Source organism: Peromyscus eremicus, chromosome X (genome assembly GCF_949786415.1).
Source record: "Peromyscus eremicus chromosome X, PerEre_H2_v1, whole genome shotgun sequence".
Taxonomy (NCBI): domain Eukaryota; kingdom Metazoa; phylum Chordata; class Mammalia; order Rodentia; family Cricetidae; genus Peromyscus; species Peromyscus eremicus.
Window position 1 is genome coordinate 57,964,152 of NC_081439.1, and position 15,561 is coordinate 57,979,712.

The 15,561-nt window shown below is 43.1% G+C and overlaps 1 protein-coding gene across 1 annotated transcript; it reads left to right on the top strand.

Moving 5' to 3' along the window:
* The first annotated feature begins 640 nt into the window (after window positions 1–640).
* On the top strand, window positions 641–13,012 carry LOC131899773 (testis-specific protein TSX-like). Its single transcript, XM_059251233.1, has 7 exons — window positions 641–845; window positions 2,090–2,125; window positions 2,814–2,850; window positions 4,242–4,326; window positions 8,657–8,760; window positions 9,983–10,041; window positions 12,618–13,012. The coding sequence occupies exons 1-7, from the start codon at window positions 728–730 to the stop codon at window positions 12,641–12,643; spliced, it is 465 nt and encodes a 154-aa protein (XP_059107216.1). The 5' UTR covers window positions 641–727; the 3' UTR covers window positions 12,644–13,012.
* The last annotated feature ends 2,549 nt before the right edge of the window (window positions 13,013–15,561 follow it).

A 15,561-nucleotide genomic window follows, 5' to 3' on the forward strand; every position in this document is an offset into this window, starting at 1 on the left:
CCAGCTAACTAAGTCCCAGATATTCTCTTAGTGTTTCTGCCCCAGCTGAGAGAACCCAGACGCCAATTTTTTTCTATGCCCTCGGAGGATTGGGGTAAGGGGTACCACAGACATGTGACCTTCTCTCATCCTACACCTCCACAAACTGTCTGCCTCCCCCAGCCTATTTCCTTGCCTCTGGGCCTCATCTCCTATGGTCTGGTACCCAACCAGGGTACCCTTCCAACACCACTGCCTGCTAACCTCACCCTTCCTCCTGTTCTTTACAAGTGCTGAAAAAGAACGTCTGTAAGGGTAGATTGGGAAAGGCAAGTTCCACGGTGGTAAGTTGGTGGTAAGGTGGAAGCTCTGATACCTGATCCTGTAAAAGGACCTAACACCTCACCCTAATACTAATTAGATCACAGAGGTTTTCTTAATACTTCCACCCTAGCTGAAGGAAAACTTAGATGCCAGTGTTTTCTAAGACCTGGATGGAGGGTAGGCCTTTAGGACTCTGGCTCTACCTATTTCCAACACCCTGGGCTCTCTGGCCCCCTAGTCCTGGGCCCAAGCCCTGGACTCCTTACCCAGGCCCCACCCAAGCCCCACCCTCCACAACATCACAAACAGAGGCTATGATGAAAGTTTGAAGCTCTGGCCCAGATCCTCAGGCCTTCATTCATAGCAGCCACCTAGACTTGGGTATCAGCTCCTCCAACAGGTCTCCCCCGTATCCTCTTCCCAAATGCAGGAGCCTAATTCCACAGCCATGTCTGAGGAGCAGACCCCCCAGGCATCTGAAGCAGAATGCAGCGCAATGGAGTTCACAGAATTTGAAGATGAAGAACGCTGGTTTTTCGAAGGTAAAGACCTACTCTTTTATCACTGTCTAAAGGTGGAAAGTGACCCTTCTGGGCCTGAATTCGGAGACACTGTTTCTTTCAAATTCCCCCTGAGCAGAGGGGAAACCATCTTCTGTCTCTCCAGGTTTTCTTGTTTCTCATGCCGCCTGCCCCCTGATTTCTAAGTAATGTCATCCGAGGATCCTTAGTTTTCTCTAAAACTGTCAAACAAAATCAGGGATTCTCTTTAACTGGAGGCAACCAGAATGATGAACACAAACTTTTATGAATGAACTAATCAGCGTTACATACTAACCCGTGTGGAACTACCTTTGGACACTGTTGGAAAAGAGCATTGTTACTGGAGACCAGAATGTCCCAGTGTGAGCTGGTAGTTATCATCCCCTTTCTACTTTCTCCTAGAATTTGGGGCATCTGGTAGTTCTCCCCAATCAAATTGAGGGACCCATTCAACAACAACAGAAGTCTTGTAAACTGAGGCATTTAAACATATATTTTGGATTCACTTTTTCACCTTAATATAGTGAGCTGGAGTCGGGCAGTAGTGGTGGCACCTTTAATCCCAGCATTTGGGAGGTAGAGGCAAGCATGTATCTCTGAATTCAAGGCCAGCCTGGTCTGCAGAGCAAGTTGCAGGATAGCCAGGGCTGTCTGAAACCCTGTACTGGCAAAAACAAAACCAAACAAATAAGACAAAGTAAACTGGATGTGGTGGTGTATACTTTTAATCCCAGCACATGGGAGAGAGAGGCAGGCTGAGCTCGGTGAGTCTGAGGCTAGCCTGGTCTACATAGAGAGCTCCAGGCCAGCTAGGGCTGTACAGTGAGACTGTCTAAGGAAAACAAAACAGAACGATGAAGCGGCGGCTAACCTTCTGACATAACAGCCTCACTTGCCACAAAATCTACATACTCTTGCTTCTGTATCTCCTAGAACATGCAATGATAAATGTGGAGATATCTTCAAAGTGCTTTGTCTTTTAATGTATTAAATATGAATTTTATTTGTATTTGGGTCTGTATATGTTTTAATCCTCATTTTGCCTTTTTTTTTTTTTTTTTGATTTTTTGAGACAGGGTTTCTCTGTGTAGTTTTGGTGCCTGTCCTGGAACTCACTCTGTAGACCAGGCTGGCCTTGAACTCACAGAGATCCGCCTGCCTCTGCCTCCCGAGTGCTCGGATTAAAGGTGTGAGCCACCACCACCTGGCTTCATTTTGCCTTTTTATTCTTGTTTCATTCACAGTGTTGGGAATCAAGCCGAGGCCTCCCTCTGCACTGGGCAAGTATTCCACCTTGAAGTTCACCCCTAAGTCCACCCTGCTATTTTTGATTGTTTTGAATTTTTATGTTTTGCCAGCCTAGGCAGTTTTTTTTTTAAAGCAAACTGTTAAGCCTTCATAGGAATGAGCGCCGGCAGCTCAGGTTCTTTGCTATTAGCTCTCACAAAAGTGCTTCTTGGGGTAGAGACCCTTCAGATGAACTCAGGTACCTTTCTGCTCAGCATCCTCCTTTTTCAGCTCATTTTTCTTCACCTGTTTCAAGAAACTAACTTGCTTCTTAAAGTGCTAAATATGCTCAATACACACATTAACTTAGGTGTAAAAGGATTTTTGCAAGTTTACTCAGAGTCGGAAGAATAAATGAAAATATTTTTCTCGGTATATATGAACGCAAATTTTAAAACACTTAAAGTAGTGAAAGACAAATTTTTACAAATATTTTTTCTCCTTTTATACTCTTGGCAGTTTAAAGGGTCTAAAACTGGTGACTGTTACTACCTCTCCTCCAACTATTTGATAGGCTGTTAATAAAATCTCAGTTGTGTTTAGGTTTGGCAATATCATTCCGCATGTTACGGTCTCCTGCCCCCAGCAGTTCAAGCCCAAGAGGCCTTCCAAGCTACTTCCTCCCCTTCCCACCACCCTTTGCCTTACATGTGCATTTTCACATTTTGTTTTTCATTACAGACGATGACACTGAGAAGAAGGAGGAGGAACCCCTGGGGTAAGCTGTGCAACATTCTATTCACATTAACCATTGTTCTCTTTGCATTGGCAGCTGATTCCAACTCAAGGGAACAAGAAGTACACCCAGACTTCTTTGTTACATGATTTGATGAACAGCACATAAATGCACACTTCCATGGGACCTTCTAGAGCAGTAGCTGAGCATTTACCACACTTTCTTTTTCCAAGAGAAAAGAGTGTTTGGTTTTCTCACTGATTGAAACTGGTACCTTGCTATGTCTTTAAAGAAAAATCCCAGCACTCGGGAGGCAGAGCCAGGCAGATCTCTGTGAGTTCGAGGCCAGCCTGGACTACCAAGTGAGTTCCAGTAAAGGCGCAAAGCTACACAGAGAAACCCTGTCTCGAAAAACCAAAAAAAAAAAAAAAAAAAAAATAAATAAATAAATAAATAAATAAATAATACTATCGAAATAAGACTGAAAAGCTTTCTTTGGATTTTTATTTTTCATGCTGTTCTGAAGCCGTCTATGAACAATGGTGGATAGCAATTTCTCTTTTGTACTCAGTTTTCAGTAGGGATTCTCCCAAGGCCAAGTGCATTCCAGTTGTTCAGGCTAGTGAATGAGATACAGTGTCTCAGAGAATTGATAACTGAGTTCCCAGAAACTCCAGGAGAAAACAGTTTAGATGTAGCTTAGTCTCAGAGCCTCTTTATTTAATGATGGGAGCAGAGTGTGGGAGTGGAAGCACAGGCAGAAGCATGATCTGGACTGCCTAGAGAAGCACACATTCTCCAGTGCAGGTGCTCTAGGGTCAGGATCTCAACATAGTGCAAATAGCTAGGGACCACTAACAAATCGGTTTCTTTTTTGTTGTTGTTGTTTTTGTTTTTTTATTTATTTATTTTTTGTTTTGTTTTGTTTTTCGAGACAGGGTTTCTCTGTGTAGCTTTGCACCTTTCCTGGAACTCACTAACAAATCTGTTTCTGTTAGGAATATTGGGAATCAAACTTAGGCTAGTAGTTCTGACCTGAACCCAAAACAAGAACGAACTGGGTAAAAATCCAAAACTGAAGCTTTTAAAAGGTAACAAAGTGGAGAGCAAAATACATATATCAAGTGAGCCCATTAAAACTGCAACAATATTTGGGCCAATTAAACTAGAACAAACTAAGTATAGTCAAAACAGATTCATCTCACTGTTTCAGTTTCTTAATCCATAAGATGAAAAAGTTGATCTGGATAACACCCTTCAGTCTCAGTATTCTGTTCAATGCATTTTCTGAAGTCAGTCCCAGTTATTCAATCATTTGGTTTTAGCCCCAGATTGTACTTTAGTTTTAGTGCTTGGGTTTCTGAATTGCATGCAATCTGGTGTTGAGGTGAAGAACTCTCCAGTGTGTTGACTATTATGATACTTTTCTCTAGCCATGCCAAGTCATCCCTTCGCCTGCAAGATATTCTTCAAGAGAACCAAATCAGCAGTACTGATGATAGTGACACTTGCCAAGCTGTAAGTGGGACAAGGAAAACCAAAACACACCAAATGGTGGTGGTGGTGGGGGGTGCTGGATTCTAAACATACTAGAAGAGAAGAAGAGATACGGTGTTAGGACCACTGAAAACTGAACCACGCTGTGAATGTATTTAACTCATCAGTTAAATCTGGTCAATATATTTTCTCCCATAAATCCTGTTAGGGCTTTGAAACAGGGATCGATGCATAAGCAAATAACTACTCAGAGAGTATTCTCTTTTTCTTGTTCTTTTCCTGCCTGTTGGAGATGTATTTAGAAGCAAGAATAGGAGAAAACAAATATGCCCATGTGATTTACCCTTCTGAAAACCAGGTGCTAGATATGTTTGTGTGTCTACAGACTGTTTAGAGTTCGGTCCCAGGGAAGATCATCTGATCCAGTAAATCATACTGTGCTTGAATTGCTTGTAGAATTGTAGCATGTGAATACATGATTTTCTATTGATGGAGAATAAAGTACTTCCTACGGAAGCCCCAGAGATCCTTGAGTAACTCTACAACAGCAAATTGTCCACTTGTGCTTCATAGGGAGCTGCCTTGCTGTACTTTTAAACCATTTATTCTAATTCAGCTCCTTTGAACCATTACTAACAAATCTAATGTTCCTTCCACAGAATAGACCTTCAAACTTTTAAAAATTTATTTTATTTTTAATTCTGTGCATGTGTGTGTGTAGATATATGCACATGAGTACAGGTACCCACAGACATCAAAGGCATTGGGGCCTTAGCTACTCCTAGAGCTGGAGTTACAGGTAGTCATGAGCCAGTTAATGTGGGTGCCAGCATCAAACTCTGGTCCTCCGGAAGAGCCACAAGCATTTTTAAAATTAATTAATTAATTAATTTCGTTTATTCGAGACTGTGTAGTTTTGGTGCCTGTGCTGGATCTCGTTCTGTAGACCAGGCTGTCCTTGAACTCCCAGAGATCCGCCTGCCTCTGCTTCCGAGTGCTGGGATTAAAAGCCTGCGCCACCACCGCCCGGCTACCACAAGCATTCTTAACCATTGGGCCATCTCTCCAGCCCCAAGCCTTCTTCCCACTATCACGGTAGGCCTAAATCTTCTCCAAGATATGTTACACATCACAAGTCCTTCAACTGACTTGATTCAAAGTCTCCTTCCATTCCAGTTCTCTAAATGCATATCAATTTGTTTGGACATTTTAAAAGTGGGACTTTCTAATATGAATGCAATATGGGCAGAGAGTTGGCTCAGTGGTTAAGTGTTCTTACTGCTATTCCAGAAGACCTGAGTTTGATTCCCAGCCCCCACATTATATAGCTCACAACCTCTTCTAACACCCAACTCCAGGGGGGTCTTATCTCTGCCCTCTGAGGACACTGTCACTCATGTATACACACATATAATTAAAAATATAAATAAATCTTCATAAATAAATGTATTTACTATTTATTATTAATTTTTACTCTGTGTGTTTGTGTGTATTTGGGTATTTGTGTAGCTATCAGAGGAGAACTTGAAGATGACGGTTCTCTCCTTCCACCCTGTGCTTCTCAGGCTTGGTGGAAAGGGCCTTAATCTATTGAGCCACCTCGCCGGCTCCGTATACCTTAATTTTTTTTTCATGGGTTCTGAGGATCAAACTGGGGTTACCAGGCTATCATGGCTAGCACCTTTACTCACTAAGCCATCTCCCTTTCCCTCAGCATGTAATATAAATGGGATTTTAACACGTTCAGTGTGAGCGGGTATGTCTAAGACCAAAATAAAATAAAATCTTGCCAGTTTTGAGTTCGCCCAATTTTAAAATATGAAATTTAATAGAAGTAGGTATATGTTTAGCATAAAAGTAGTCATACACCAGAAAGACTAGACGTTATCTCAAGACGAAGAAGAAAGGAATATAGAGCAATGATTTCCTAAGTAGAACATCTCTGTTTTGTGTGATGGAAAAACCCCACAATGGACAGTAGTATCAGGATATAATATCATGAATGTAATAAATCAATACAATTAATGTGATTAATGAATATCATAAAATATAATTATTGAATGAATTCTGAGAATGTGATCAGTGAATACCACAAATGTAATTAATATTATGAGTATAATTAATGAATATCATGAATATGATTAAAAAATAATTTTTTTTTGGTTTTTTGAGACAGGGTTTCTCTGTGCAGTTTTGGTGCCTGTCCTGGAACTCATTCTGTAGCCAAGTCTAGCCTCGAACTCACAGAGATCTGCCTGCCTCTGTCTCCCGAGTGCTGGGATTAAAGGTGTGCAACACCACCGCCCAGCTATAAAAAATAAATATTTTTTTTAAAGTAGTCATACACAGAAGAATGGTTATCCATTCTTTTTGGTATGTAGCCTAAGAATTTTCCTTGGTAGAGCAGAACATGAATAAGCTGTAAAGTGTGACTGCACATGTAGCAGGTTTGGTCTTGGCTATTAATGAAGTACAGTACACAGAAGGGGCAGATGACACCTTACTATAGTTCAGCCAGTTTTGGAATACTGTGTATTTTTATTATCATTTTCTAAAATGTGGCTCTGTGAAAAGGTTTTTTAGCCCATAAAAAGTTTTTTTTAAGCCAGATGTGAAGCTGGATGTGGTGTCGCATACCTTTAATCCCAGCACTCAGGAGGCTGAGGCAGGCTGAGAGCTCTGTGAGTTCAAGGCCAGCAGATCTACAAATCGAGTTCCAGGACAGTCAGGGCTACACCAAGCAAAAGAAGTGCCTTCAATCTGTAATCCCAGCACTCCTATGGTGAGATGGGAGGCAGACACAGGATTATCTAGAAGCTTGTAGGCCTGCTAGCCTGAAGTATTCAGCATGGCAGAAACAAGAGCTATCCTGTCCCAAACAAGGTATAAGGAGAAAACCAACTCTTGAACGTTGTCTTCTGACCTCCACAGATGTGCTTCTGTCTCTGTCTCTCTCTGACTCTCTGTCTCTCTGTCTCTGTCTCTCTCTGTCTCTGTCTCTCTGTCTCTCTCTCTCTCTCTCTCACACACACACACACACACACACACACACACACACACACTTTAAAATTTAAACATAATACACAGCACAGCACAGTCTTGTGTGCTTAGACATGCTGCATAGAGTTTTAGCACTATGCCTGAGGGTAGGGGCTACCAGCAAAAGGAACATAAATGTGAAAATTGTGGTATTAAGTGGACAATGCAGAGGATATGTGCTTAAAGTACAAGAGCTGAAACAAGAAGGCCAAAGTTCAACCTCAGCCAGGAAAATTCACATCGGGTGACAAATTTTTCACCTCTTTGTGCATGTCCGAAATAACCAAAATGCACTGAAAGTATTGATTTAAGTGTTACAACTGAATTTTAATAAATAGGTGAATTTGTAAGTATAGAATACATGAATATTGAGGATTTACTACCAAAGTAATGATTTTTTTCAAGTAGCTGCTGCATGCCTACCCTGAAGCCAGGGCCAAAGCCCTAGAAAGCTAAGGTGAATGTGGCCTAGATGGATATAATCTCTCTCTCATTTTTTTTTTGAGACAGAGCCTTGCTATGCAGCCCTGGCTGCCCCAGAACTCACTATGGTAGACTAGGGTGGTCTCGAACTCACAGAGATCCAATTGCTTCTGCCTCCCTAGTGGTGGTGGGATTAAAAGATGGCATTGAGCTTTCAGCCGTGCCTCCACCTCCCCAGTGCTGGGACTGCAAATACGCACCACCACATTCAGATTTCCTTTTGAGATTTTGAAAGAAAGAAAATAAATGTCAGCCATAATAAAAGCAAATTGAGGATTATAGTCAACAACCAAGGCCACTAAAATATTCTAGAAGCAACTTAGATCTTGTCAGGGTATCTGGTGCTTTCATTAATGTGAGCAATCTACCCTTACAAGAACACTGTACCCAAGGCCCATTTTCTCAAAAGTTATCAAGGTACCTACCTAATGATCTTGATGTGGGAGAGGGGCAGTGGTCAAGTTATAAGGAACAAGGTTTACTAAGCTTCGTACCGACTTTGTTTTCATCACTTAAGACTATCAACCATTGGGGGCTGGAGAGATGTCTCAGCAGTTAAGAGCACTGACTGCTCTTCCAGAGGACTCGGATTCAATTCCCAGCATCCACATGGCAGCTCACAACTGTCTGTAACTCCAGTTCCAGAGGACCCTCACACAGACATACACGCAGACAAAACACCAATGCACATAAAATAAAAATAAAAAAATTATTAAAAGAAAAAGACTATCAACCATCGGGTTAACATTAAGACAGAAGTCTTGCTTTGATGGTCCCCAGTTCCGTCTACTTCATTTTGACTTTCCCGTGTGTCTTTATCACTCCATAGGGATGTACTGAAGAAGATGATGAAACCAGCCACAGTGACAGCGATGCTGACGATAACGTGCAAGTTATCATTGGCGACATAAAAACAAACCCCTCCATGTATATGTATGTAATCTTATGTGTCCTTGGGTTGTGGGACATCCAGGGAGGATGCCTCTCCATTAACTGTTCTTACCCTTATCCTTTGTACCTGCTGAAAAGAAATGCAGGAAGGCGCTAAGTCTGTAGTGACAACTGTCCCCCAGTTGCACTATGCTGTTGTTGCTGCTTTTATGGAGGACATTGTTTCCACTTCCTCTGTTTTATTTGTACTTTTCTCACAGATGATTTTTTTTTTTTTTTTTTTTTTGCTTTTTCGAGACAGGGTTTCTCTGTGTAGCTTTGCGCCTTTTCCTGGGACTCACTCTGTAGCCCAGGCTGGCCTCGAACTCACAGAGATCCGCCTGGCTCTGCTGGGATTAAAGGCGTGCACTGCCACCGCCCGGCTCACAGATGATTTTGATATTAAATTATTTAAGATTTTGCTTTTGTGAGCATGGCTGTCATATTGGTAATAAATCAGAGAGTTCAAAGGGTAAAAGGGCCCACAAGTCTATTTCTACTAAGGCAGTGTCCTAGAGAAGAGCTTTCGTGCTCTGTTCTCTTAGTACTGTTTGTTTACCAAGTGCCAGTGGAGGCACACATTTGGTGTCCGGCTTTTTCCTTTAAAATGGAGAAACAGTGCATGCCTTCAATCCCAGCAGCTGGGAGGCAGTAGCAGGAGAATCTCTTTGAGTTCTAGGCCAGCCTGATTTACATAGTGGCTTCCGTTTGCCTCTGTCTCCTGGAGCTCTCTCTGCTGGGATAAACAGGCCTTGAGCCTCCACCTCACCAGCTGGGCGTCACCACATTCTGATTTCTTATGTAGAATCTGATCTACAGAGTGGCTTCCAGGCCAGTTAGGGCTGCATAGTTCAAGCTGTCTCAAAGAAGGTGGGGTGAGTAGCCTGCCTGCTTTTTGCATGGCTAATTGTTCAAACTCCCCACCCCCACCCCTTTTACGGAAGATCAGTGGTTTGTTTACTATTTGATAAACAACAAAAATAGTAGCTCTAATGAAACTTTTATCAAAACCTCTAGTTCTTTCTTTGGTCTTTTCTGTTACACATATCACTGAAAAAAAAAAAAAAGTAAATTTCACATCCCCATTTCTTTTAGTAGGAAGACAACCTTTCTTAGTTCCAATATGAATGGGCCAATTTTTATGTGTGTACCTGAATGATTTTTGTGTCTCCAAATTGTTGGTGTCAGCCTATTGACAATCCATTGCACTTTCTCTGTATTCTAGGGAGATGCTCACTAATCTGAAATCTAAATCAAAGCAAGACGTGGAAAAACCTGCACCAGGTATCTTTCTTGCCCTTTGTATTGTTATTGAAGTCATATGTTGCATCCTTGCAGCCTGACATCCATACAAGGGAAACACTCATACTCTTAAAAAAATAAAATAAAATTTAAAATGCTTTTAAAAATGTAAAGACATTGCAGCCGGGCGGTCATGGTGCACACCTTTAATCCCAGCACTCGGGAGGCAGAGGCAGGCAGATGTCTGTGAGTTCGAGGCCAGCCTGGGCTACAGAGTGAGTTCCAGGACAGCTCCAAAACTACACAGAGAAACCCTGTCTCGGAAAAAAAAAAAAGAAAGAAAAAATTAAAGACATTGCAAGCCAGGTGTAGTGGTGCATGCATTTAAGTCCAGCACTCCAGTACTCAATGAGGCAGACAGGTATCTGTGAGTTGAAGGCCAGCCTGGTCTAGTGAGCAAGTCCTAGGAGAGCTAGGGCTACATAGTAAGACCCTACCTAAGCAGCAAATAAATAAATAAGAACTAGTGCTACATAGTAAGACCCTACCTAAGCAATAAACAAACAAACAAATAAATAAATAAAAATTTAAAAAGTAAAAAACAGTCAAGGGATATTCAGGACGTAACCCAGTTGGTAAAGGACTTTCCTTGCATGCATGAAACCCTTGGTTCAATGCCTGGACACCACAGAAGCAGAGCATGATGTAATCCTAGCCCTGGGGATGCAAAAGACACCCGACCCCATTCCAAGGATGACCTACGCAGGCAAAGAACATGGAGTGTAAGGAAGAAGTTCGAACAGTCACTGTTCGCAGGGATCACACTGTGCCTTGGCCTCAAGGGAGGACTCCAGCTCAGGGACTGTCCCTGGTGGTCTAGTTCCTGTCTCACTCAGACATCCCCAGATAAGTCCCCCTTCTCTCTCCTGTGTTAACCAAGTCCAAGGCTCTGCAATCTGGGCAAGGAGGAGCCCCAGTAGGCTGGTCCAGTCAAGATCTCTGGGGAGTACGTGAATGTCTTCACCAGCAGGGACTGAGTTGGGGGTAGTAGTTATCAAGAGAAAGAGAAAGAGAATTGGAAGGAACTGGGAGGATCCAAGGCAGTGCAAGTTTACAGGGTCCAGGTGGATATGTTCAGACCCCATTAAGCTGCCCACCCGGGAGCCAGAGTCCCTGATTATAATCACAAAGGTAACCCGCAGCAGAGGGTAGGAGCTAAGAAAGAGCTGAGCAGAACCTGACCCTCCAACCCCAACCCAGTCCCGCCACCTCTTAGGCTCTGGCTTTGCAGAGCAACTGAGTTCTGAGTACACAGACTAGACCCATTGACCCACACACTCTCCATGTCTTACTGTGCAGAATGGAGCGGAAAGGAAACGGTATCTCCTATAAAGACTAAAACCATGAGGCTGGAGAGATGGCTCAGTAGTTAAGAGCTCATATTGCTCTTGCAGAGGACCCGGGTTTGGTCCCCAGCACCTGTGTCAAGTTGCTCACAGTCACCTATAATTCCAGCTCCGGGGGACCCAACTACCCTGACCTTTGTAGGCAATAACACTCATGTACCTATACCCACACAGAGACATCATTTTTATCAGCTAAGACTGGCATTAGGTAGAACGGAAATCTTTTAATTAAATCAATGTGACTTCTCTATCATAAGTTTGTCTTAAAAGTTGAAGTTACACTTTTTTTTTTTTTTTTTTTTTGGTTTTTCGAGACAGGGTTTCTCTGTGTAGCTTTGCGCCTTTTCCTGGAACTCACTTGGTAGCCCAGGCTGGCCTCGAACTCACAGAGATCCACCTGGCTCTCTGCCTCCCGAGTGCTGGGATTAAAGGCGTGCGCCACCACCGCCCGGCTGAAGTTACACTTTATATGAAAGAAAAAGTTGTCTCTCTTTCTTTTTCCAAGACAGGGTTTCTCTGTGTAGCCCTGGCTTTCCTGGAACTCACTCTGTAGACCAGGTTGTCCTCACAAAGATCCTTCTGCCTCTGCCTCCCGAGTGCTGGAATTAAAGGCGTGTGCCACCACCACCGCCACCGCCACCACCACCGCCACCGCCACCACCCAGCAGGCAAAAGATTTTGTAGTTCTTGTAGTGCTTTCGTTCTTTCACAGCATCAAAACTAGAGTTTACAAGGCAACATCCATAGGTGAGGAAGGAAATGGACATTTCAGTGTTTAACGTTTTGTATATTGACCTGTGGACATGAGTACATGCTTGCACGCAGGTTTGCTGGCAAGCACCTTTGCCGGCTGGGCCATCTCCATCTCCACATAATGCATTTTCACTTCAGCATCTCATACAGCTGAAATACTGATCTTTGGCTTTTATTATAAAGAATCAGCTGGGCGGTGGTGTCACACGACTCAGGAGGCAGAGGCAGGCCAATCTCTGTGAGTTCGAATCCAGCCTAGTCTATATAGTGAGTTCCGGGACAGCCAGGGCTACTTAGAGAAACCCTGTCTCAAAAAACTAGAGAGAGAGAGAGAGAGAGAGAGAGAGAGAGAGAGAGAGAGAGCAAGACTTGGTAGTCCTTGGTAGGCTCCTTCTAAAGATGTGCACAAGGGAGGCATTACTGGAAAATAGAGAATAATTGAAAGCCTTTCTTTCACAGATAACGCCATGAATCCAACTGATTAAACGAGGATCAAAAACACGTGACCATCACCTATCCTCATGCATAAATGAAGCTGTAATGGAAAAACAAAAACAAAAACAAAACAAAAACAAAAAAAAAAAAAACAACCTTGTTTTTAAAGACAGCAGCAGCATGTCTACTCACCTACCTGAAAGCAAATCTATACCAAACTGCTAAAACAATTGGAAAATACTTGAGACCAGATGTAAAGTGGAGAATCTCTATTGAGTCTTGAATGTTTTAAAGCTTGAAATTCTTGTTCAGTTTGAAAAATCACCCCCTGACAATCTGAAACAATCTACATTCCACAATGAACCAACTAGAAGAGTTTGTTGCCTGTTGTCAAATAAAAAGTTCTGTGTTGAAACCTTCGCATGGCTGTGTGACAGCTTCTAAGTCATTGTCTTTTCCTTGTCATGCTAATTGCCCCCCCTTTTTTTTCTTTTCTTTCTCCCCAACCCCCATTTGGCTTTTTTGAGACAAGGTTTCTGTGTAACAGAGCTCTGGCTGTCCTGGAACTCACTCTGAAGACCTGGCTAGCTTTGCCTGCCTCTACTTGCCAAGTGCTGGCATTAAAGGCATGTGCCACCATGCTTGGTTTATTTGCAAGTTCAGCGTGGGCAGCAACCCACTAGAAGAGATAAACCTTGGGGGTGTCTACGCTGTTCCAGCTCTGCAAGCAAACAGTGCTTATGAGCTGTGGACTCATGACTAGCTCCACCTAGATTTCAAAGTATGCCTGGATGAGCCTTAAGATCCAAGCGGAGAAATGGAGTAAGGCTGCTCTAAAATTCTTACCAGCATAGTGCTTAGCAAAGCCATGGCCTTGTAACCAGAGTGAGTGGCCATTTGCCCACGGTGTAGAGCCCCAAAGAGCTCTGCCACTTATGATCCCCGAACTATAGCGCCACCAGTATTCAACCGCTTGGGAGAGGTGCAGGCACCTGGTTCCAGCTGACAAGAAGTGCTGTGCCAGACTTCGTTCTTGAGTCTTAAACTATTTCCCCTGTTGGGGTAGGGCTAGAGATGGCATGGTGGTTAAGAGTGCTTGCTGCTCTTCAGAGGACTCGAACTCAGTTCCTGGCATCCACATTAGGTATCTCACAACTGCCTGTAACTCCAGCTCCAGGGGATTCAACACCCTCTTTTTGGCATCCTCCGGCAACCAGCCCCCTACATACATAAATAAAAGTAAAAATCTTAAAATATATTTATAAAGAGAGAAAGGGACACCAGTGACATCTAGACCTTGGTATCCCCTCCTAGAGAAATATGTTGAGTGTGGTGGCACATACCTGTAATCCCATCATTCAGGAGGCAGAGGCAGGTGGATCTCTGTGAATTAGAGACCAACCTGGTCTACAGAATGGTTTCAAGGCTAGTCAGTACTACACAGGGAGACCCTGTCTCAAACAAACAAACAAACAAAAACCTTCTCCTGTTAGGAGGGGCTCAATGCACCTCACCCTTCCCTGAGGGTCTATAAGTAGTTAACAGTTGGTAATAAATTCTCTGGAGCCTGTAACTTCTGGTAGAGAGTCCATTCTCCTACAAACAATACCCTCACCCAGGCCCCTGAAAACAATCCTAATGAAACTCACTGGAGCACATATCTTAAACACACACACACACACACACACACACACACCACGAAAAGAATGAAATTAAATAAATATTGCCCTGTCATGCGTGGGACTTATTTGGGACAAATTATCCCCTTCTTTCCTGTTTCTGATATTTGGAATAGGTGTGTCTACCTAATGTCTGTCTCACAGTTGTATTTTTCATTTATGTATTTGGTTTTAAAAGACAGGGTTTCTCTGCATAGCTCTGGCTGTCCTGGAACTCACTCTGCAGACCAGGCTGGCCTTGAATTCACAGCAATCCACCTGCCTCTGCCTCCTGAGTGCTGGGATTGAAGGCGTGCGCCACCACGGCCTGGCCTTCAGTTTTTTTCATTGTTTTTGCACATGAAGAGGGAAGTCAGAGGACAAGTTTCTGGAGTTGGTTCTCTCCTTCCACCTGGTTTTTGAGACAGGGTTTTTTTGGCCATTGCTACCATGCTGCACACTCTAGTCTAACTGACACACGAAATTCCAGGAGATTCTCCTGCCTCTACTTCCCATCTTGCTGTCTGAGTGCTGGGAACACAGATTCAAGGTACCATATTTAGCTTGTTTAAAAATCATGGATTCTACGCATCAAACTCTAGTCTTCAAGTTTGTGTGGCAAGTGTTCTCCCCCCACTGAACAATCTCAATGATGCTTACAGTTTTGTTTTTGTCTTGTTTTTCTAGTCTTTGGCTTTTCGGAGAACATGTGCACGTGCATGCTTGTTTGTTCATTTCAGGGTTTGTTGTTGTGTTGAGACAGGGTCTCCTTCTGTAGACCTGCCCGTCCTAGATCTCGCTCTGTGGACCAGGCTGGTCTCAAACTCACAGAGATTCACTTGCCTCTGCCCCCCAACCCCCAGTGCTGGGATTAAAGGCGTGTGCCATCACAGCTGTAACTTTGAAGCATATAACTGTATGACTTCTCAGGTTCACAGCCAGAAGAGAATTTGTCTCCATAAGAACCATATCTTGGGCCTCCCCCTTACCTGATTTACACAATATTTAGGTGAGATTTTGGAATTAGCCCTTAAAGTTAATGCTGGAATGAGTTAAGACTTGGAGGGTTGTTGGGATGCCATAAAATGAATGTTGTATGTAAAGAAGACATAAATTTCAAGGAGGTCAGGCATGGAACACTATGATTTGAATATATGTGTCCCTCCAAAATTTATATATCAGAATCCAATTATGAGGTAAAGTCTTAGTCAGGCAGTGGTGGCACATACCTTTGATTCCAGCACTCAGGAGGCAAAGGCAGATGGATCAGGTTCAAGGACAGCCAGGACTACACAGAGAAATCCTGTCTC

Coding starts and splice junctions, on each gene's coding strand:
- LOC131899773 (XM_059251233.1), top strand. CDS start 728: ATGCAGGAGCCTAATTCCACAGCCATGTCTGAGGAGCAGACCCCCCAG. Junction 2,126..2,813: donor GAGGCCTCCCTCTGCACTGG/GCAAGTATTCCA, acceptor TTTTCATTACAG/ACGATGACACTGAGAAGAAG. Junction 10,042..12,617: donor CGTGGAAAAACCTGCACCAG/GTATCTTTCTTG, acceptor TTTCTTTCACAG/ATAACGCCATGAATCCAACT.